General features: G+C 40.5%; 1 protein-coding gene across 1 annotated transcript in view; it reads right to left on the bottom strand.

The window, feature by feature from the left end:
- TSHR (thyroid stimulating hormone receptor) overlaps positions 1-22,258 on the bottom strand; it is a 43,989-nt gene extending 21,731 nt beyond the window's left edge. Inside the window, exons 1-4 of the mRNA XM_070931476.1 lie at positions 22,083-22,258; positions 6,645-6,716; positions 1,028-1,102; positions 221-295 (exon numbers count right to left, since the gene is read on the bottom strand). Of these exons, the coding sequence (XP_070787577.1) occupies positions 221-295; positions 1,028-1,102; positions 6,645-6,716; positions 22,083-22,258 (398 nt within the window). The remainder of the gene's footprint in view (positions 1-220; positions 296-1,027; positions 1,103-6,644; positions 6,717-22,082) is intronic.
- Between the last annotated feature and the right edge of the window lie 490 nt (positions 22,259-22,748).

Below are 22,748 nucleotides of genomic sequence, written 5' to 3'. Positions count from 1 at the left end.
AACTACAGTGATTCACTTAACAATTGTAGCAAGAAAGGTAAAATGGGACAAAATGTCTCACTTAGCAACATAAATTTTGGAACAATTATGGTCATAAGTCGAGGATTACTTGGATATTGTTGCCTATATTTTAGCAACTAGAAGGTACATGTAGTATATTGACATACACTTAGGATGCACCTGAACAATGATTTCTCGGAATTTTGTTTAAAATACTTACAGATATTTCAGCATTGGGAGGTTCATAAAGGCTTGATTATCTATGTATCTCAGATTTTTAGCATTTCGAATGTCTCTGTTGAGAACATAAACACATTTCCAGAAAAAGTATTAATGTTTATAATCTTGTTTATTTGTAAATTAAACATATATGCAAAAATATAACAATAGATATAAATGCACCTTCCAAATGGACAACTATTTAAAATCACAACTGCCAAAACATCTCAGGGAGACATTTACCCAAGCAAGATTCGAATAGCTTGATACAACGGTTAGATTTGGGAAATTCCATTCTATTCCATACAATGAACATACATGTATCTTGGAGCTGAACTGGTAGAAGATCTGACTCCTATATTATTGAATTGCTGTTTGTATAAGTGGGCGAGAGATAAGTACCTTGATCCACATATTAAACATATGGCCCAGAGGGGCCCATATTAAAACAACATACATCATGTGTGGCCAGAATCTGAAAACGACATTTAATATAACACAATTTCTGACTAAAATGGTCTGACTGAGATTGGCATATGTGGGCCTGATTGGGATAGATTGCAGGGGTAATACAGAAATATAATTTTACGTCATTTTATTCTATTTTTGTAAATTAAACATATATGCAAAAATATAACAATAGATTCTTCAAACCATAATCTTACAGAATTTATGGCTTCTTAGTGAATGTATAAAGTAAAGCAGAAGGGCATAAGAAAATTACAGAATACTTAAGAGGAGAGGGGAGGGGAGGGGAGAGAAGAGATTACAATTTATGATTTGGAAAGATTTCTTTTAATCTACTTACATGTGAGTGACTTTGTTTAAATTGTTGAAAGAATAAGCCTCCAATACCTGCAGCACTATATCTATGCTGATATAGCTACACAGAAGGAAGAGAGAGAAATAAAATTCAGACGTCAAGACAGATGACAAGCCAAGAGAAGAATTCATTATATGAACAAAGTGACCAAGCCATCCTTGGAAACACAAGCCAAAGACTTCCCCGCCCCTCACAAAAAAGGAATATTCCCTTTAGATCTATGCACTGGAACCTTAAGGGTTAAAAAGCTGACATAGATCCCAAATAAATATTGCTCTAAAAACAATGGTCCCCCCCACTTTCAATGTGAAATACCTTTTTCATTCTTACTGGAAGAATAGAAGTGGTGTACATGGCTGTGGAGGCAAAATCAATACACTAGACACTAAAAAGGATGGTAGAGGACAGGAAAGCCTGAGGAATGTTGTCCATGGGGTCGCGATGGGTCGGACACAACTTCACAACTAACAACAACAAAGGTACTAAAGAATCAGCCATATGTGGTAATTTAAGGTGGGGGAACAGTTTATTTATTTATTTATTATTCAAATTTCTATACCGCCCTTCTCCTTTCGGACTCAGGGCGGTGAACAGCCAAAATAAAACATTTATACATAAAGGACGATTAAAAATAGATTTAAAATAATTAAATTTGGCCCATAGTTTAAAATTTATCAATTTAAAATCCATATCAAAATTTAAAATCAACCATAAAATCATAAAATCAAGAGAGACCGGCTAACTGAAAGAGATGAGTTTTTAGGGCCCGACGAAAAATCCGGAGGTCGGAGATCACTCGTATCTCTGGGGGTAGATTGTTCCAAAGGGTAGGTGCCACCACAGAGAAGGCTCTCCTCCTGAGGGTCGCCAGCTGGCATTGTCTAGCCGACGGCACCCTGAGGAGGCCCTCTCTGTGGGAACAAACTGGCCAGTGGGAGGCTATTGGTGGCAGAAAGCGGTCCCGTAAGTACCCTGGCCCTAAGCCATGGAGCGCTTTAAAGGTGATCACCAACACCTTGAAGCGCACCCGGAAGTCCACTGGAAGCAATGCAGCTCGCGCAGAAGAGGAGTCACATGGGAGCGCCCCGTTGCTCCCATAATCCCCCACGCAGCCGCATTCTGCACCAGTTGGAGCCTCCGGGTGTACCCCAAGGGGAGCCCCATGTAGAGAGCGTTACAATAGTCCAGATGAGAGGTGACGAGTGCTTGAGTGACTGTGCGTAGGGAGTCCCGATTCAGAAAGGGGCGCAACTGGCGTATCAGGCGAACCTGATAAAAAGCCCCCCTGGCCACGGCCGTCATATGCCCTTCTAAAGACAGCCGTGCGTCCAGGAGGACGCCCAAGTTGCAGGCCCTTTCTGTGGGGGCCAGTGATTCACCCCCAATAACCAGCGATGGCGTCAGCTGGCTATACCGGGACGCCGGCAGCCACAGCCACTCAGTCTTGGAAGGGTTGAGTCGAAGCCTGTTTCTCCCCATCCAGACCCGCACGGCCTCCAGGCACTGGGACATCACTTCCAAGGCATCGTTGGGATGGTCTGGGGTGGAGATGCACAGCTGAGTATCATCAGTGTACTGATGGAACTCCACCCCAAAACCATGGATGATCTCACCCAGTGGCTTCACATAAATGTTGAACAGGAGGGGCGAGAGGACCGACCCTTGTGGCACCCCACAAACAAGGCGCCTCAGGGTCGACCGCTGCCCCCCTGTCAACACGGATTGCGACCGGTCGGAGAGATAGGAGGAGAACCACCGCAAAACGGTGCCCCCCACTCCCAGTCCCTCCAGCCGGCGCAACATGATACCATGGTCGATGGTATAAAAAGCCGCTGAGAAGTCTAACAGGACCAGGATAGAGGAGTAACCCCTATCCCGAGCCCTCCAGAGATCATCCACCAACGCGGCCAATGCCGTTTCCGTGCTGTACACAGGTCTGAAGCTGGACTGGAGCAGATCCAAATAGACAGCTTCATCCAGGTACTGTGGAAGCTGTGGCGCCACCACACTCTCAACAACCTTCGCAATAAAGCGAAGGTTGGAGACTGGACAATAGTTAGCCAAGGTTGGAGACTGGACGATAGTTAGCCAAAACAGCTGGATCCAGGGATGGCTTCTTGAGGAGAGGCCTCACCACCGCCTCTTTCAAGATGGCCGGCAGGACACCCTCACTCAAAGAAGCGTTGATAATTCCCTGGAGCCAGCCTCGTGTAACCTCCCGGGAAGCCAGCACCAACCAGGAGGGACACGGGTCCAATAAACATGTGGTGGCGTTCAGCCATCCCAAGATCCTGTCCACGTCCTCGGGAGCCACAGGATCGAACTCCTCCCAGATAACACTCTCAAGGCCTGCCTCAGTCATCTCGTCTGAACTAACCCAGTCAGCGGCCAAGTCTTCCCAAATCTGAGTTATTTTATCATCCAGATACTGTACAAAATCCTCAGCTCGGCCCTGCAAGGGGTCCTCCCGCGCTCCCAGATGGAGAAGGGAGCGGGTCACCCTGAACAGGGCGGCTGGGCGGTTATCTGATGACGCGATAAGAGCGGCAAAATAGCTAGATTTCGCCGCTTTTATCGCCACTTAATATGAGGACTTAGTAGGACTTAATATGAGACCTTACCAGTGTCAAGTCGGATTCGGAACGGCTGGCCCTCCAACCGCTCTCTAGGCGTCTTTTCTGGTGCTTCATCTCCCTCAGCTCCTCGGAGAACCAAGGAGTTAGGAGCTAAGTGAGTTCGGTGCGGGGTCAGAGGCCGCAAAGGCACGACCAGGTCCAAAGCCCCGGCAGCCGCACTATCCCAGGCGGCCACCAGGTCATCAGCCGAGTCGTGCGCTAGAGTTTCAGGAAATGGCCCAAGCTCCATCTGGAACCTATCAGGATCCATCAGGCGCCTGGGGCGGAACCACCTGGTCGGCTCCGCCTCCCTGCGACGGGGTGCGGCGGTCAGAAAGTCAAGTCGAAGGAGCGAGTGGTCAGACCATGACAAGGGTTCAGTATCTATATCCCCTATATCAAGGCCACTCAACCACTGACCAGAGACAAAAACTAAGTCCAGAGTGTGTCCCCCCATGTGAGTAGGGCCGTGAATTACTTGGGTCAGGTCCATGGCCGTCATGGAAGCCATGAACTCCCGAGCTACCTCAGAAGTTTCACCGATGGATGGCAGGTTGAAATCCCCCATGATCACAAGTCTGGGGGTATCAGCCGCCACCTCAGCTATAACATTGAGGAGTTCGGGCAGGGTCATCGCCACGTGGCAGGGAGCCAGGTACGTGATCAACAGACCCATCTGCACCCCACGACCCCACTTCACGAAAAGGGACTCACATCCGGCTATCTGAGGCACAGTGGTCTCCCTCGGATCAAGACCCTCTCTTATAATGACCGCCACCCCCCCCGCCCCTGCCCTGAACTCTCGGCTGATGAAATGCACGGAAGCCTGATGGGCACATCTCCACGAGGGGAACCCCCCCTCATGGCCCAACCAGGTCTCCATAATACCTGCCAGGTCCGCTCCCTCCTCTTGAATAAGATCACAAATGAGGGAGGCTTTATTTACTACGGACCTGGCATTACACAACATCAGCCGGAGACTCAGGCCCTGAGACTCTAAGCAGCCTGAGGAACGGGAAGAGCTAAGTGTCCCTCTTCTTCTCTTGAAGGACACCTCAAGGGTTGAAGGGATAGGGAAAAAGGACCTATAGGAAACAAGGTTCAGAAAAATCAGATTTTCAGTCTAAATCTGAAAATGTAGAAATATGAGTCTGAATGAGCCTCAAGTCTTTCACAGAATGGACACCAATGACCATGAATGCCTTTTGCCATTCGGTTACTGACAAATGGATTCAGTAGAGAAAATCAGAAGAGATGCAAACTCTGAATCTTTTCTTAAAGGCTGGGATATATAAATATAGGAGGAATTAGGTTTTGGGGTATTTTTTTTAGGATTTTAAAGCCAATAAACAGCATACTATAGTATATGCAGAAGTAACCAATGCAGTTACCTTACCAGGAGTGTCAAACTCAACCCCATTGTGGGCTGTATCAGGATTTTGTTTTTCCTTGGGGGGCTGGGGTGGGCGTGGCCTGGTCATCATGGATGACTGGGTGGGCATGGCTGGGGTGGCATAGGCCAGTCCCTCGCCATCTCCGGGATGGCCCTGCAGGACAACTCTAGGCCTATCAATGGCCGGATCTGGCCCGCGGACCACATCTTTCATACATCTGCCTTATAACTTCTATTTTTTAACAGTTGAAGGAAAGCTCAATGTAGAATGCATCACAACAGTCTACAAATGCTGAAAATGTATTTCATTTTTAGCTGGTATTTTTCAAAACAAGATATTTGGTAAGAGAATATAAGGAGGGAAACGATGCTACTTGAAGGCTTTGAAGCAGCCCTGGCTAAAATAAATTCAATAAAAGTTGAAAGAGATTCTCCTTTATATTCTTCCAGAGCTGCAGTCCAACCTCATAAATATTTGAACAGGGACAGGGTCTGTCTGTGTTTGCATTGTCTTATCTAGTTTTTACAGCAAAGCTGCAAGAGTGCATGATGCTACAAGTGTTTGTTTATCAGCCAGCTTGTTGTAGAGTTTGACGCTGATTAGAGTTGCAAGGAAGTTATTGGCTCAAAATCACCCACTGGTTTTGGTGCCTAAGGGAAGACTAGGTCTCTGGGTCTCTCTGCTGTTTATCCAGCACTTTAACTACTAGATCATACTATCTGTCTGTTTCTATCTTTCTATTTAGATGTTTAAGTGTTTCCACTCTACAAAGGTAATCCTCAAAGGAGAGGCAATCAGTATTACTAATAAACATGAAACTGTAACACGGCAATACCTCATAATTATCATAGCAATTACCTATATAGATATGTATTCCTAAACCAGAAAACACTATAATCACTACAACCTGAGTATTTGGATACATCCCTGAGCTCTTTCCTTCCCCAAAACTTTCTACTGAAAACAACTAACATGTTTGATTGAGACCTAACTTATATACCTTCAGACTTGCAAGATTGTTGTCAGCACTCCCAAGTAAACCAGCACAGCTGAAATTATTTGACCAAATATATTCTACAAATATTTTGACATGCTCAGACAATGGCTTAGGATATCTGAGACAAGATAATTCATTTTTCTATCACTTCATCAAGTTCGTGCAATCCTTGCTGGGGGCTCTCTCTCTCTCTTCTCTCTTCTCTCTTCTCTCTCCTCTCTCTCCCTCCCCTTCCCTCTGTCTCTTTCCCCCTCCCTCCCTCCCTCCCTCCCTCCCTCCCTCTTTCTCTCTCTTTGTGCATTTGTGCGTGCCTTTGAATCAGTACTGACTCCTGGCAACCATCTGAGATAGTTCCTGCAGTTTTATTTCCAAGATTTTTGAAGTGCATTTACCATTGCCTGGTTCCTAGTGCTAAGATGGAAATTAAAATGGAAATCTTATAACTCACAATCTCTCCATTTCTAGACTGGTGCCTTAACTAGTACAGCAAACTGGCTGTCAATTCTTTCTTTTTAGCCTGCAGAATTATGCAACATTAAACAAGGAAGAGAGCAAATATTGCTTATTTTAAGAAAATAATGTGGGTAAAAGCTTACATCCTGGAGATGTTGGGTAATGTGGAGAATGCTTCACTAGGAATTCTTTTCAGATATGTATCCATAAACCTCCTGTAGGAACAAAGCTTAAAAAATTAATATATTTTCAAGATTATTATGCTGTTCAAATTCTCTACAGTAATGATTTTTAAATCAGAATGGAAATAATAGCAGTGGAAAACCTGGATTACATGACAGATGGGCAGTTCATTAAGTTTGCTTCCTAACAAGTTTAAATTATTTTCATCAAACTTTATATGACCATTGAATACTCAAGCAGAAATAGACTTTTCCTGGGGGATCATAAAATGAATGATAATACAAGCATAGCAACATTAACATTTTGCTATCGTTGGTCTGTCAGTGAAATGCTCAATCACTGACCTTGAAGAAAGAGGAGATACTGATAAATTTCTACCTTGATATCAGATTGACATAACTGAATAAAAAATAGAATTTTGAAAAAAAGATAATAAAGAATAATACACATTTTATATTATCAATTTTTAAGGTAAGAGCATGTTCCGTTTTCTTCAATATTACAGTATCTGTAAAAATGATTTTGCAACATCTGAATACCAAAATAGGCAGAATTTTATGCCAACTGTAACACTTTTATGAAATTTCACTTCAGACATTGATGAAACATTGTATACAAATTCCTACATCTAATTTATTTATTAGTTCAATTTATATGCCCCCTTTCTCCAGAGACTCAGGGCGGTAATTAAGATTTACAGCTGATATTGCATATTATTGAATGGGTTGTTTCAATATTTTATTTTTTTTCTTTTAAAAATAAAGAATCATAAGCATTGATCGCACTGGACAAGAGATTTTTCAAAAGTTTCATTTTCTGAAAACTCAGTGATTATGATAGACCCCTTGAAACTTGAGAATAATTATAAGTTGAGAACGACTATATCACGCAGGAATCTTGAAAAACATGAATTAACTTTTAATAACTATAATGTATTTAATCACATTATGTTTCTGACACACTGCATGAGTTCAGGAGTGCTAAAAGTGTTTTGCTGCTGATTTCCATTTGAACTCAGTGTATGATGCATCTCATTGCAGTATCCAACAATAGTCAGCCAGCATTGATGGATTCCAATTGCTCTGATATATTTTTCCAATGTGGGAATGTCCTTTTACCACATTTGTTATTGATTGCACTGAAATTCTGGGAAAAGAAATCCAAGTATGGATGCAAAAATGAATCTTCAATGACATGTTGCACTTCATGGTCTTGTGCTGTAGGAAGTTTGTCAACCAGTTGTGTGTAGTTTGCTGCTCTGTGGTTGCCAAGAAAATTCTCAACAACATCTTTGGATATTTTTTAGGTGATATCTCTGGCCCCACTAACGGTCCTTCAACTGTTTATCATTGATGATGTATCTAATCTCTGTACCATACAAAAATACCTTCCTTACTCTTGCATTAGTTATTTTTGGAAATATCTGTCTCAAGTAACGAAAACCTTCACCTTCCTTGTTCATCACTTTCACAAAATTTTTAATCAATCCGAGTTTTATGTGAAGTGGATGCAAAACATCTTTCTTGGTCCTCAAGTGATTTTAAATAATTGGATATATAAAGACCAGAACGGATTTTTACCGGGGAGACAAATTAGGGATAACATGAGAATTGTGCTAGATACGCTAGAGTACTATGAGGAACACCCCGGAAAACAGATGGCTTTGATTTTTGTCGATGCTCAAAAGGCATTTGACAACCTAAATTGGAAATTTATGATTAAACAAATTGAGATTATGAAATTCGGAACAAATTTTGAAATGATGATCAAATCCATCTATAACAACCAAAAGGCGAGTATCCTGGTGAATGGGGATAGGACTAAAACATTCCAAATTAGTAAGGGAGTAAGGCAAGGCTGTCCCCTATCCCCTCTATTGTTCATTCTGGCCCTAGAAGTCCTTCTACGGAAAATTAGAGCTAACGATGAAATAAAAGGATTGAAGATCAGGAAGGAGACTTATAAGACACAAGCATTTGCAGATGACGTTGCCCTAATCCTTGAAGACCCTATAGAGTCGGGACCTAAAGTATTGGAGGAATTAAGTAAATATGGAGAGGTGGCAGGCTTCATATTGAACAAAACTAAAACTAAAGTATTGATTAAGAACATAACTGAGAGTCAGCAAAACGAGATAGAAGAAGTATTAGGACTACAGGTTGCCAAAAAAATTAAATACTTAGGAATTTGGATTACATCAAGATGTTCGACTCTGAAAGACGATAACTATATTCCCCTAATTAGAAAAATAAAACAAGACCTAGATAACTGGAAAAAAATAAGATTATCACTTTTGGGCAAGATAGCCACAATTAAGATGAACATCCTCCCCAGAATATTATTTCTATTCCAAAATATACCAATAAATTTAGATAAAAAATTCTTTCTAGAATTAGACAAAATCATTAGAGAATTTATATGGGAGGGGAAAAAACCGAGATTTTCCATTAAAATTTTAAGAGGCAAAAGAGATATAGGTGGATTTGGACTCCCGGATTGGGAAACATACTATAGGTCAGCCAAGCTAGTTTGGATAAGAGATTGGATCACCCTGGAAAATGCGAGAATAACTTACTCTAGAAGGCCATGACTTGCAAAAAGGCTGGCACGCCCACATCTGGGAAATGGAGAGGAAAAAGAAGACATATTTCCATAGACATAAAATTAGAGATTCCTTGATACAAACATGGACCCAGATCAGACAAAAACACTACAAGAAAATCCCAAATTGGCTCTCAACGATGGAGGCCCTGACTCACCCAAATAGGTGGGAGAGGGAGAAAATGGCCAGATATAAAGATATTCTAGACGAAGGAGGGAGGCTTAAACCAAATGATATCTTACGAGAGCAAGGAATAACCTTAGATTGGTGGACCTACTCACAAGTAAAATCCAGATATCAGAGGGACAAAGAACAATATGGTCTAGAACCGGGACCAAATGGATTGGACAAAGTTCTGATGGGAACAAATAAAAAGATTCTGGCAAAATTATACAATTATCTGTTAAGCGATGAGAAGTTTGAAGATGTTACAAAGAATCAAATAATTGCATGGGAGAAAAATATAGGGTGCAATATAAATTTCGGGGAATGGGAGGAGGCATGGAATAGAAATCTTAAATTGACTAGAGCGGTGGCATATAAGGAAAATCATTACAAAATGCTTCATAGGTGGTACCTAGCCCCGGCCAGACTAGCGAAGATATATCCCAATATACATCCTAATTGTTGGAAATGCGGCCATAGCCAAGGCACCTTCTTTCACATGTGGTGGACATGCCCGGAAGCGAAAGGATATTGGAGTAAGATCAGGAGATGGTTACACGAAATAATTGGGGAAGATATTGAACTAACACCAGAGATTTTCCTCCTGGGAATAATAAAGAAGCCATATAGAAAGGAAATGACACATTTAATGATCCATATAATTACAGCCGCTAGATTGGCATACACACAGTTTTGGAAAGAGAAAATTCAACCACCAGAAGAGCTTACAATTAAGAAAATACTCGAGTGTGCAGAGATGACTAAATTAACTTATGAATTAAATGATGAAAAGTCAGTATACTATATGGTGTGGGAAAGGTGGTACAAGTGGTTGCATGATAAAATGGAAGAAAGATCAAAGGTGTGTTAAATATTGGTTAAAAGTGAGTCAAAATATCAACAAGTATTATTTATGTAAATAGTTAAAACACTGCATATCCGATACAAATTGAAAATGTTTATTATATTTATGTGTTCTATGTTATTGTTTGAATGATTGTTTTGTTTGTTTGTTTGTTTGTTTGTTTTTCTCATTTATTTCCTTTTTGTTCTGTAAAAAATCTCAATAAAGTCTATTAAAAAAAAAAAAAGAAGCACTTTCAAAAACAGATTTCCATAAAACAATACATGATGGATTAAATTATAGGTTATTTTCCTGATAGGCAGGAAAAAACTTTGTAAAATAAATCCAAAAGTGTTCAGGAAGCAAATTTTTGTTGTCTAGTGTTATTATGCATTACAGTATAAACTTTCAGAAAGGGTGACTTTTGGTGGTATACTATTTGTTGCAATCCTTCCTCAAGTTTTCCTTTATATGAGGATTGATGCAAAAATTCCTAAATTTAAATATTTTCCCATCAGTATTTTAATCTAAATCAGGGATGTCAAACTAAATTTCATTGAGGGCCACATCAGGGATGTGGATGACCTCGAGGGACATGGTGGGCGTGACTGGCTGGACGGGTATGGCCAACTGGATGGGCATGGCCAGCTTGCCACTACTCACTGGGTGTGGCTGACTGAATGTGTGTGGCCAGCTTGCTGCCACTCCCCAAACTGCTGGCATGTTTCCTCTTCACACTGGGTAGACTTGGCTGAAGCCACGCTGGCCTGATGTTACCTCTTTGCACTGGGTGGACCGGGCCGAAGCCGCATTGGGTAGACTGGGACCAAGCAATGCAGGCTGACTCCTTACATTTTCTAGGAGGGTCCTGCGAGCCAGATCCAACCACATCATGGGCCAGATGCGGCCTGCGGGCCTTGAGTTTGACACTCCTGATCTAAATCACACCACAGTCATCCTACTGCTGTTTTCTCTTTGTTATGTAAGGTAATGATTGCAAAAACAAAATGAGATCTGTACTAGAGCTGTTGCTGTAAACATATTTGAAGCTCATCCCAACTCCTAGAAATCATAGATTACTCCTATACAAGATAGGGCTGAAGTATTGACATGTATTAAATGATTGTCAGTAATGATTTAAAGAAGTTTATTAGATATATCTTTGCACATTGTTGCATATTACACTAACACACACATCTTGTAGAAATCATTCTTTGAGTACTGAAATTAACGTAATCAAATCAACCCCCCCCCATACATCAAATAGGGAGAGCAGGTCATAAAAAGCTGATGGGAGTGATAGAAATCAGGTTCGCCTGATATGCCAGTTGCGCCCCTTTCTGGATCGGGACTCCTTATGCACGGTCACTCATGCCCTCGTCACTTCCCGCCTCGACTACTGCAACGCTCTCTACATGGGGCTCCCCTTGAGGAGCACTCGGAGGCTCCAACTGGTGCAGAATGCGGCCGCGCGGGTACTTATGGGGGCGACATGGCGCTCCCACGTGACACCTCTCCTGCGCGAGCTGCATTGGCTTCCAGTGGTCTTCCGAGTGCGCTTCAAGGTGTTGGTTCTCATCTTCAAGCGCTCCATGGCTTAGGACCTGGTTACTTACGAGACCACCTTCTGCCTCCAATAACCTCCCACCGGCCAACACGTTCCCACAGAGAGGGCCTCCTCAGGGTGCCGTCCGTCAGGCAATGTTGGCTGGCGACCCCCCGGGGAAGATCCTTCTCTGTGGGGGCACCCACCCTCTGGAATGAGCTACCTCCAGGGATACGACTAATCCCGGACCTCCGGACCTTCCGCCGGGCCCTGAAGACTTTTTTATTTCAGCAAGCTGGGCTGGGTTAAAAATCTTTTAATTGGGGAATTTTATGGGCAAGGGGTTTTAAATTGGAGAAGCCAAAGATAATTAAATTTTGTTTTAATGTATTTTAATATTTGTATTGTGTGTTTTTAATTTTGGCTGTTCACCACCCCGAGTCCTTCGGGAGAGGGGGCGGTATAAAAATTTAATAAATAAATAGAAATCTGAAAAATCAATAATAAGAGGGAATCAGATATGTTAGAAGAGTATTATCTGCATTTTTTGCAGCTTTGATTTTTAATTACTGTAAACAGTAATTCCCTTCTGTACAGTCATGTCTAATTCTCAGAGACGGCCTGCACAAGTCTCTGCAATTTTCTTTCTTTTCTTCAAGATTGTTCATAAGTGGACTTTCATTGCAAGAAAGTGAGTGGCCAAAGGTCACCCAGCTGACTTTGTCCCTTTGGTGAGACCAAAACTCACCATCTGCCAATGTGACCCTCGTGTGCATTCTTGAAATCATTCAAATAACAGCTCAAGCCTATATCTATTATAAATTGAGTTTTTTTTCTTTTAAAAATGTTGTTTACAATGCTTCATATTACAGCTGTCAGAAATTTCTTCTGTAGTATCAGTGTCTATGGATATTCCAGGTTTCTGGAATGAATTCAGTGACAGATATTCAACCCTCTAGGATTAGCAGAGAATGAAGAGTGAGCTTCAGGCAAAACCCTATTTATTTTTCACTTGTAAAATAAGGAGAAAAAGCTTTTACTGTCTTTCACAAATTCTTCCCACAGACTCTTACTTTAAAAAATGCTGAGGTTTAAAAATCAATTATTTTAAAGAAGTGTATTCTATTTATTCTTAAAATTTTCACAATTATTAGTATTGTAGTGGATTTTATACTAGCTGTTTACAAACAGGATTGTCTTATTAGGTTATTTAAGTCAAATATTCCAGTTCTTCCCCGTGCCAAAACTAGAGATAGATAATAGAAGATTATTAGTATTAACTAATAAATTAAAATGATAGCATATAAATAATTGAGCAGTCATTGATCTCTGCTTATAGTTTATAACCCAATTTAACTCAGAATAAAACTTAAAGTCCTGTCTCAAACATTCTGAGATATTATAGATATCCCTATCAGTAGACAGAGAAAGGAAGAAGAAGAAAAAACATTCTTTGTTGCAGCTACAGAAATTTCTAGTCCTAGAAGTTGGAGATCTAGAACAGCCTGGCCTACTTACTGTATGCTTACTGTATAAGCGTGCAACATTTTTTCCAGGGAAAATTTGACTAAAATATTTGGTAGTTATTTATTTCTATTTCTAAATGATTTATGAACAGAAATGTTCATTCATGAAGAATCCATGAAATATCCCACCCTTTTGAAACATTTCTGTCTTCCATAAACATTACCAAATCATCTTACAGAGCTTCAAACATGAATAGTGGCTAAGTATTGCTTAACAAAGTGGTTTACTTATATGTCATCCTGTCCCACACTACAAATTGCAGTTCTTTAATGTTCACTGGGAATATGTAGCACTGAATTCATTTGAGTGGAAGTGCAAGGCTGAACATTATCGATATATCTATAATTTCCAACAAATTTTGTAGAAATTTCTCTATAGAAGATGCAGAGAATTAGGTTGCACGTTTTGTTGAAAGATAAGCATTATCCTTCAAATCCCTGCTAAATAACAGCTATCTACCCTGTTTCCCCTAAAATAAGACATCCCTTGATAATAAGCCCAATCGGGCTTTTGAGCGCATGGCAATAAGGCCAAGCACTTATTTCAGGGTTCAAAAAAATATAAGACAGGGTCTTATTTTCAGGGAAACATGGTAGATTCAGTATAGAGTCTGTTACTATTCAAACAGTTGTATCATGGCATACATGGTGTACTATGGCATACAATGTATCATAGTATCATGGCAAGAATTTATTGTGTCAAGTTAAGGAGAAATTTTCACAAGAAAAGGCTTGAAATAGATATAGAGGATAAAAAAGTGCTACAATCTTTCTGATAACAATATTTGTTTGATTAGTATTATATGTATTTGGTTAGTATAGTGGGTGGTAAAAAGAGATCAAGATAGCAAATAGTAATGTCAGTTATTTGGTGAACTGAACTGCAAAACAGAAATGCAAATATATTTAATAGGGATTTGAAGAATAATGCTTATCTTTCAATAAAACATGCAATCTAATTTCTCTTGGTTTTTCATTTCCCTTTGAGCTGATAGAAAGATCAGGCTGGGCTTCTAGAACTCAGTAAGTTATGAGAGGGAACCCTGTATTGAAATCTTGAAATGGCAATAGCATTTAGCAATAGCACTTAGACTTATATACCACTTTGCAGTGCTTTATAGCCCTTTCCAAGCAGTTTACAGAGTCAGCATGTTGCCCCCAACAATCTTGGTCCTCATTTTACTGACCCTGGAAAGATGGAAGACTGAGTGAGAATCGAACTGCCAAACTGCTGGCAGTCGGCAGTCAGTAGAAGTAGCCTGCAGTACTGCATTCTAACCACTGCGCCACCATGGCTCTTATTGCAGGGGACAAAGTTGTTGGGGACAAGGGAAATCAATAGAGGGACCTCACAAAGAACTAGAAGTGAAGGGACATTTCTGGGCATCACAATTGAGAAGGATTTCTCTGTTACATCTGACCTGACATGTTATCATCCATACATGAGCCACCTGAGCATATGAAAAGATAAAGGGAAAGTCACAGTTCCCAGCTCACAGGATTTTATCACAATATTAATCAGATGTTACATTAAAATAGGAGATAAAAAGAGAACCAAGTTTTCTATTAAATAGACAGTATCAATCCACTGAATATGTATAGAATGTAAGTATTAGAAAAATAAGAAACATTCCGGTTTGTTTCTTTTGCATGGTAAAGTCAAATGGAATAATTGGTTCAAATGCATCACTTCTTCTAATTCTCTGAAGCATTTCATGGTTTCAAGAACCCAGGATGGTTACCATTTATACTTTCCTAAAAAGAGAACAAAATTTTATATGTTGATTTTTATGTCAAAATATAGTCAGATTCAGGAGCTTGGTAGATGTGGCTGGGTGGTCATGTGACTGAGTGGGCATGGGCAGCTTGATGTCACTCACATTGAGGGGCGCTTAGTCTCGCCTGGCTTCTCGTGACCATGGCGATGCTGCAACGGTCATAAGTATGAAAAACAGTCATGTCACTTTTTTCAGTGCCATTGTAACTTTGAAAGGTCACTAAATGAACTGTTGTAAGTCAAGGATTACCTGTACAAAAATACAAAAAGCTTCTTTGCTTGCAAAAAGCTGCCCTAAATACCAATCATTAGATTAGAAATGGGGGAATACACACTGAAGATCAATGAGTCACAGCTGTCATGGAAAGCTAAACCATTCTGTCTGAATACCTTCCTTTTTCTCAGCAATACCTGCAACCCAGAGTTACAAATCAGGCAGGCAGCACATTGAAGAATTAAAATAGTTAAAATACAGCCAACTCTTGCTCATAAAGTGAAACCCTTTAGTAGAGAGGTCATTTAAGCTCTCCAGAAGGTGGGTGGGCATATTTGGGCTACAAAATGCCCAACTAAAGTGACCAATTAACAAATTAACATCTTGAGTGAGGGCTAATTCCATTCTGTCTTTGTTCAGACCTTCCTGCATGGAATTTTTGCCTATGAATATAGCTATCTATCTTTTTATCTCCTAAGTGCTGACACTGGGCTATTAAGGAAGATGGGGGGAGGCTGCTTTCTCCCTCTAAGAAAACATTTCTCATCCAGGGAAATATATTCTTCCTTTTTAATATTTCTCAAAATATTACATTCTTCTAGGAGAGGGGTGGGTGCTAACTTTCTACAATTGGTGCTATGTTACTATGCCATATTATCATGGGAGCAAACTCTAACAAATTAGAAGGAGGCTCCACTTATTATCAGTGAGCAATCACGTAGCTCAGTGGTGAAATTCGAACTGGTTTAATGGTTTGCTGGCAACGCATGTGTGCTGCGTGCACATGTGCAGTGCTTACCAAACACGCGCTGCTTGTGATGAGCAGTGTGCACCAAATGCGTTTTCTGCATGCACGTGAGCATGTGCAGTACATGCCAAAAGGAGGCTTGGGAAGGTAAGTAGAAGCAAGGGGGGGAATCAGCTGTGGTGCGTGATTTAGCTTCGCTAAATGGATTTCCTGCTTTCTAGCAAAGCGAAACTGCGCTGCGTAGCTGACACCCTCCCGCTGTTCTACTTACCTTCCCAAGCCTCCTTTTGGAGCATGCTGTGCATGCTCATGCACGTGCAAAGTATGCGCCAAAAGGAGGCTTGGGAAGGTAAGTAGAACAGCGAGGGGGGGTCAGCTGTGGCGTGCGATTTAGCTTACCTAGAAAGGAGGATTTCCTTCCCCATTGCACAGCTGATCATTGGAAATACAGTTTGGAGGAACCGGTACCTTTTTTTTTACTACCAGTTCACCTGGTTCACTGTGCTCAGTGAACTGACAAAGCTCCCAGGGAAAGCAATCATTAAATCCGTTTGCACCACTTAAAGATACCAGCTGGTGTCACTCACCTTACAAGATATTCTAAGGCAGTGATGGTGAACCTTTTTGGCACCAAGTGATGAAAAGGGAGCATGCACACATCTGGACTGCAACCCGGAAGAGGAGCTGCCCAGGGTGCATGCGTGCACCCAAAAATGAACTTCCGCTTTTAGGTACTGAACTTCCGGTTTCGGCCAGCTAGACTTCCGGGTTTCTGGTGTGCATGCACACATGACAATCAGCTGGCTGGCACGCATACTCATACAGGAAAATGGAAGACCAGCTCTTCTAGTTTCCGGCATTGCCGTATGCAAAAAGGCCAACTGATCATCACGTGTGCATGCCCAGCAGAAACCCGGAAGAGGACTGTGCACCGCCGCATGTGCGGCAATTAAGATATGGATTAGGCTAGAAATACAGGCACACTAGAATCTTTCCTTCCTCCGTTCCTTGCAAGATTAGCCCTGTAAAGTGGGAAAAGATTTCTTCCAGCAACCAGTTCTCTGAACTGCTCAGAAAATTAACATATGGTTCGGGAGAACCGGTGCAAACCGGCAGGATTCCATCACTGGGTTAAGCTATTTTCCAAGGCACCTGAAGGCCAGACAAGGAATAATGGATGAAACTGATCAAGGAGAGATTCAACCTGGAAATAAAGAGAAATTTTCTGACTGTGAGAACTATCAACCAGTGGAACAGCTTGCCTTTGGAGGTTGTGGGAGCTTCATCACTGGAGGCTTTCAAGGGGAGACTGTATTGCCATTTGTCAGAGATGGTGTAGGGTCTCCTGCTTGGGTGGGGGGGTTGGACTAGATGACCTACAAGGTCCCTTCTAACTCTGTTAATCTATCAATCTATCTATCTATCTATCTATCTATCTATCTATCTATCTATCTATCTGCAGCAGCACTTTGTATCAATCCAATTGAAAACAAACAAAAATGCTTACAGTGGCATATAGCATGGAAAATTTAAGAATTAGTATACATAAAGATATAAAACAACTTGAAAACCTTTTAAAGATTCTGCTGAATACAACAACACTCTAAATTGTATCTATCCTGATGATTTTAATATTGATCTTCCAGCACCAATGGACTGCAGGCTTCAAAAGAAAAGCATTCCTATAACCCACCCTTCTGTGATTCAGTCTCTAACAACAACTTGTCCCACAGAAATTATTATTATCAAATTTATTTTGATAAATAGAGATATATAGAAAACTATGGCAAGTAATCTTAAAGCCATAGCACAGAACACTCCAGGAACCTGAGACATGATATGATTTAGCTATAGCGTGAGCAGTGAAACTTCAGAATTCCTGTCCTGCATTGCCTACACAGCAATAAAATTCAGAAAACCGGGTAAGCAATAAAACAGAACTTTCAGTTCTGTTGATTTTGGCAAATCACTCCAACCTCACCTCCCTATCTTGTGATCCTTGACTAATTTTGAAACTTCAAAAAACAGTTGAAAGAGATCTATTCTACTTGATCCAACCAAGTATCAGTAGCTTACACCGGATTAATTTGCTCATCTAGAATCAAGTCTTGGATATTATCTTATTATTCATCTTTCAGATATTAGCAAGCAAAGCCTTTAAGCTCAATCAGTAGTTTACCAAGTGGTCAATTAATTACAATAGTAAATTACTAATTGGCTTTTACTATTACTAATTGACATCTGTCACCTACTAATTGACTACTAAGGTTGCCAACATGGATGACTAGTGTCTGCTACCCTGTTGACGTAGAGAATAGGACAGCTAAGTACAGGTGGAATCAGTGATTCCAATAAATGGAGACAATCAAAGTGAAGCCAAGAGTCATAAGAGGGCAAAGTAAAAGTGTGTGATCTCTAATTGATACAGAAAAACAAAACACTCCTACAACCTGCATTTCTGTGATTAGATCTCCTGCAACAACCTGTCCCACAGGGATGGTGAACCAAGGCAAGTACTGGTCCCCTACTTACAATACTGCATTTAGTGAGTGTTCAAAGTTACAACGGCACTGAAAAAGTGATTTATGATCGTTTTTCACACTTACAACTGTTGCAGCATCCCCATGGTCATGTGACCAAAATTCAGATGCTTGGCAAATTACTCATATTTATGACGGTTGAAATGTCCTAGGGTCATGTGATCACCTTTTGCGACCTTCTGACAAGCAAAGTCAATGGGGAAGCCAGGTTCACTTAACAACTTGACAACTGCAATGATTCACTTAGCAACTTTAGCAAGAAAGGTAATAAAATGGGGCAAAATTCACCTAACAAATGCCTCACTTAGCAACAGAAATTTTGGGCTCAATTGTAGTCCTAAGTCAAGGACTATCTGTAACGGTAAAAAGTGCTGAACTTCCCCCAAGATTGATATTTACAGTTATAACCCTTCTTGATTTAGTGTACAGAACAATGAAATAACATCTTAAATCTTTACCTATGTTGAGATCACTATTATCAGAAATTGGGGGTAGATCAGCACTTTTTAAAAACAAACACGCATGCTTAAATATAACCATAAAGGGTAAAAAATCAGTTGTGTTGAAAAGAAGTCAAAATCCATAATGAAAGAACCAGCCATATAAATCAACTGAAACAAACCAAAAAAAAAAAAAAAAAACAACTAATTTCCAAGCTTCCATTTTTCAGAAAGTCTGACTCTTGACTCTCAGACAGTTCACATTCTCACAACCAGCCAGTTCACATGGGTGAAACCTGGCTTTTTAACATATAAGCATGGACAGGTCCTCCTCCACTCTCCCGCCCTCCCTGTCTTTAAAGGAAAAAGACTGCTTTCTTTAAGCTAGAGACAGAAGCTGCTGGATAGAGGCAGGAAAGGAGTGCCACAGCCTCAGCATTAACTGATTGGAATTTCCAGGGAAAAAGGGAAATTTAGACAAAAATTTCTTTCCAAAAGCCTTGTTTATTTCTGTAGAAATAGGTAAATATTTTAGTCATGAATCTGGGTTAGACGTTTTGATTTATTTTGCTGTGTACATGTTAGAAACTGACTTCTCTCAGGTTCCTATTTCTTTGAATACTTAAGTTTGTGGTAAAGAGGTTCCACTGAGTTCAAGTTTTATTTTTTCTCTATAAAGCTCTTGTCAGCTGATATATTTTGAAGGGGTGTATTTAATTGTACAATGCAATTGAGGGTTTTAATTGTAGAATGTTTCTTCATCTTTAAACTTTTATGATATGTTTTTCATTGTATGTCATACACAATATATGTTTGTGGGATGGGCAATTATATAATAAATAAATAAATAAAGCCAGTATCCTGAATGAGGTTTCTAATTAAAATGATCAGTCAGGAAGTATTTTTAAAAATCTTATTTTTAAATCAATATTTTAAAAAAATGAAATTTGATTTTATTCATTCTTGCAAGGTGGATTTATTTCCAAATGGCGAAAGGAAAGATTAAAACCACTGGTCACATGCTTTTATGTTATGCCAGGTGCTTTCATTACAGAACTTGACACCTTATCTCCATTTTCTTTTTTTTATTAGCCATAAGGGGAGTACAGGTTATGGTAGTCCACTCTCTCCCATACAGCAAAGTGAAGAGGCACCTCCAGGAACATTACTGATAGGAATAATTGTGAAGCAGCTGGAGCCAGGCAGGAAGTCAGGGCTGGGAAAAGTCTTCCAGGAGAGCTTCAGGAAGATAGAGCTGAGGTGGTGTAGTGGTTAGAGTGCAGTACTGCAGGCTACTTCTGCTGACTGCCAGCAGTATGGCAGTTCAATTCTCACCGTTTCAAGGTTGACTCAGTCTTCCATCTTTTCGAGGTCGGTAAAATGAGGACCCAGATTGTTGGGGGCAACAAAGCTGACTCTATAAACCACTTAGAGGGGGCTGTAAAGCACTATGAAGCGGTATATAAATCTAAGTGCTATTGCTATAAGATTTCAGACTTCTGGAAGCCCTGTTCTTCTACCAACATATACATATTTCTTATGAATGATATTTATAGTTTGATTGAGATTGATATTGGTCAACTTTATCTGAATTTGAATTCTTAGTTTTGAGTTTCCATTATTTTGGAAAATAATTTGTTTTTAGTGCAAGTTTTTCAAGCTGGAACCTAAGTAAAATCCCTTCTCATCACAACCGGGGCAGTATATCTTCCTCAGTCTTGGATTCTCTACCAGAGTCCTTGGAGTTGAAGGTTCTATGTGGCATCTTAGCTATTCCTGGTACTGCATTTTTATGAACAGAGAGCTTCGATGTTGTTCTAGGCATCTATTGGGGCCACTTTCTCATAAACTGAGAACTGAGTCACAGCTCCAAGTGCTCCTATGACCACCACACACACTTTGACCTTCACTTTCCAAATCCTCTCTTCTGCCCTGGTGCTTCTCCAGCTTCTCATACTCCTTCCTGATGTTGCTATCACTTGGCACTGCTACATCTATCACCATCATTGCCTTCTGGATATACCGTATATATATCACGACTAGCTGGATCCCCGTGCTTTGCTACAAAACTATGTGATCAGGCTTGATAAATCGACACTTACAGCTTGAATCCTCCCCTATCCTATCCCCTTCTCTCCCTCAGGCTTTCTAGTTCCTTCTCTCCATGAGGCTTGACCCACAGAAGCCTGTCCTATGCGATCCCATTCTCTCCAGAGTTATTTTCAAGTTGGGAGGGGGAGTAGAACGTCTAATTAATTAGCATCAGAGCATGTTATAATAATATAGGAAATGCTAATGCTCTGATGGTCATTTCGATAAATCCTTTTTTAGTAAGTACCTAGAAGCCAAGAGGAACATACATGGCAAATTTCAAGTTTGTAGGCTTTACGGTTCTGGAGATTTCATGATTAATGCGTGAGTGGTTTTTGCTTTTATATATAAAGATTTTAGAGGTAGTGATGACTCATTATGAAAACCAGTACTCCCCGGGGGAGTGGCTTCCAAAATTAATTTAAAATTGCAATCAAAAGTCTCAGAACATTGGGGACCAATGAGCTCAGCAAGCTTTCTCATATTTCCATTAGGGTTAAGAGCTTAGATTCAGTTCCAAAAGCATTCTCTGTAACTCATGAAAGCAGCTGGATTCATGGAGATACATACAAGTACTAGGTTCTTATTCCCACATTTCACTGTCTGGATTCAAGCTGCACTTTGCATTGGCTTTAAAACTGAGATGGTGGAGAATGGATCATTCAGAAAACAAAATGCAGAGGAAAAAGTCCAATGGGATCAAGATCTGGATTGGGAACACTAAGACAACTATTGCATGATCAGTTACATGCAACTGATTAAAAATATGCTAAAATTCATAGGTAGCTTAACTCGGAAGCCTGTTGAACATTGCAGCAGTCTTAAAATATGGGTTAGCAAACCTCATTTAATACAGTCACTAGGCTGGATTCATACTATGCTGAGTATTGTATCTATGTACTCACAATGTCTGTGTGCTCTGTGGGAGTGTAGGGATGAAACTGATCTCCATACAAGTTATTTTATGGTGTCCCCAGTCAGAACAATCACACAAGGATGAAGGGCACACTTCTGTGCCTTTACTTCTCTGGCCCAGTTCCAGCAGAAGCAGCAGCTGAAGGAACTTTGCTGGCCACGACATCTTCTTGTTCCTACTGCTACAGCAGCTTCATTATCTTGCGTAATCTTTTGCACCCGAAACAAGAGAAGGGCTAATGAAGGTCCTTTTCCTGTGAACAGAAGAAAGCTGGAATCGCCAAAGAAGTGTCCCATCCACCTATTTTCCCTAAAAATAGAAAAAAAAAGAAAAGCTATGTACCAAAATACAGTATGTTATACAACTAGCCGTCAAAGCCATTCTGTTGTTTATTAATTTCAATATGTCTCCATATCAATTAAACATTAAAATAAGATGAAAATAATAATAAATATGCCCAAACATTCCAGAGTAAAGTCTGGGCCACGCAAAATACCACAGTAAATTTCTACTACACTGGCTTCTGGGAAGCATATTCCTCTTTAATCAACTAAAGGCCTTCCAGAATGCTGAACAAGGCTTCTGTATGTTATATTAAAAAATATTCATACAGCCTAACTATGACTTGATTTTCTTTTTTAAGCAGTGTGGTCTC

This window comes from Pituophis catenifer, unplaced genomic scaffold, assembly GCF_029215685.1.
Source record: "Pituophis catenifer annectens isolate HBS135680 unplaced genomic scaffold, rPitCat1.0.hap2 SCAF_1, whole genome shotgun sequence".
NCBI classification, from domain to species: Eukaryota; Metazoa; Chordata; class Lepidosauria; order Squamata; family Colubridae; genus Pituophis; species Pituophis catenifer.
Note: the sequence above shows the minus strand (reverse complement) of the source record. Positions and strands in the feature narration are given on the sequence as shown.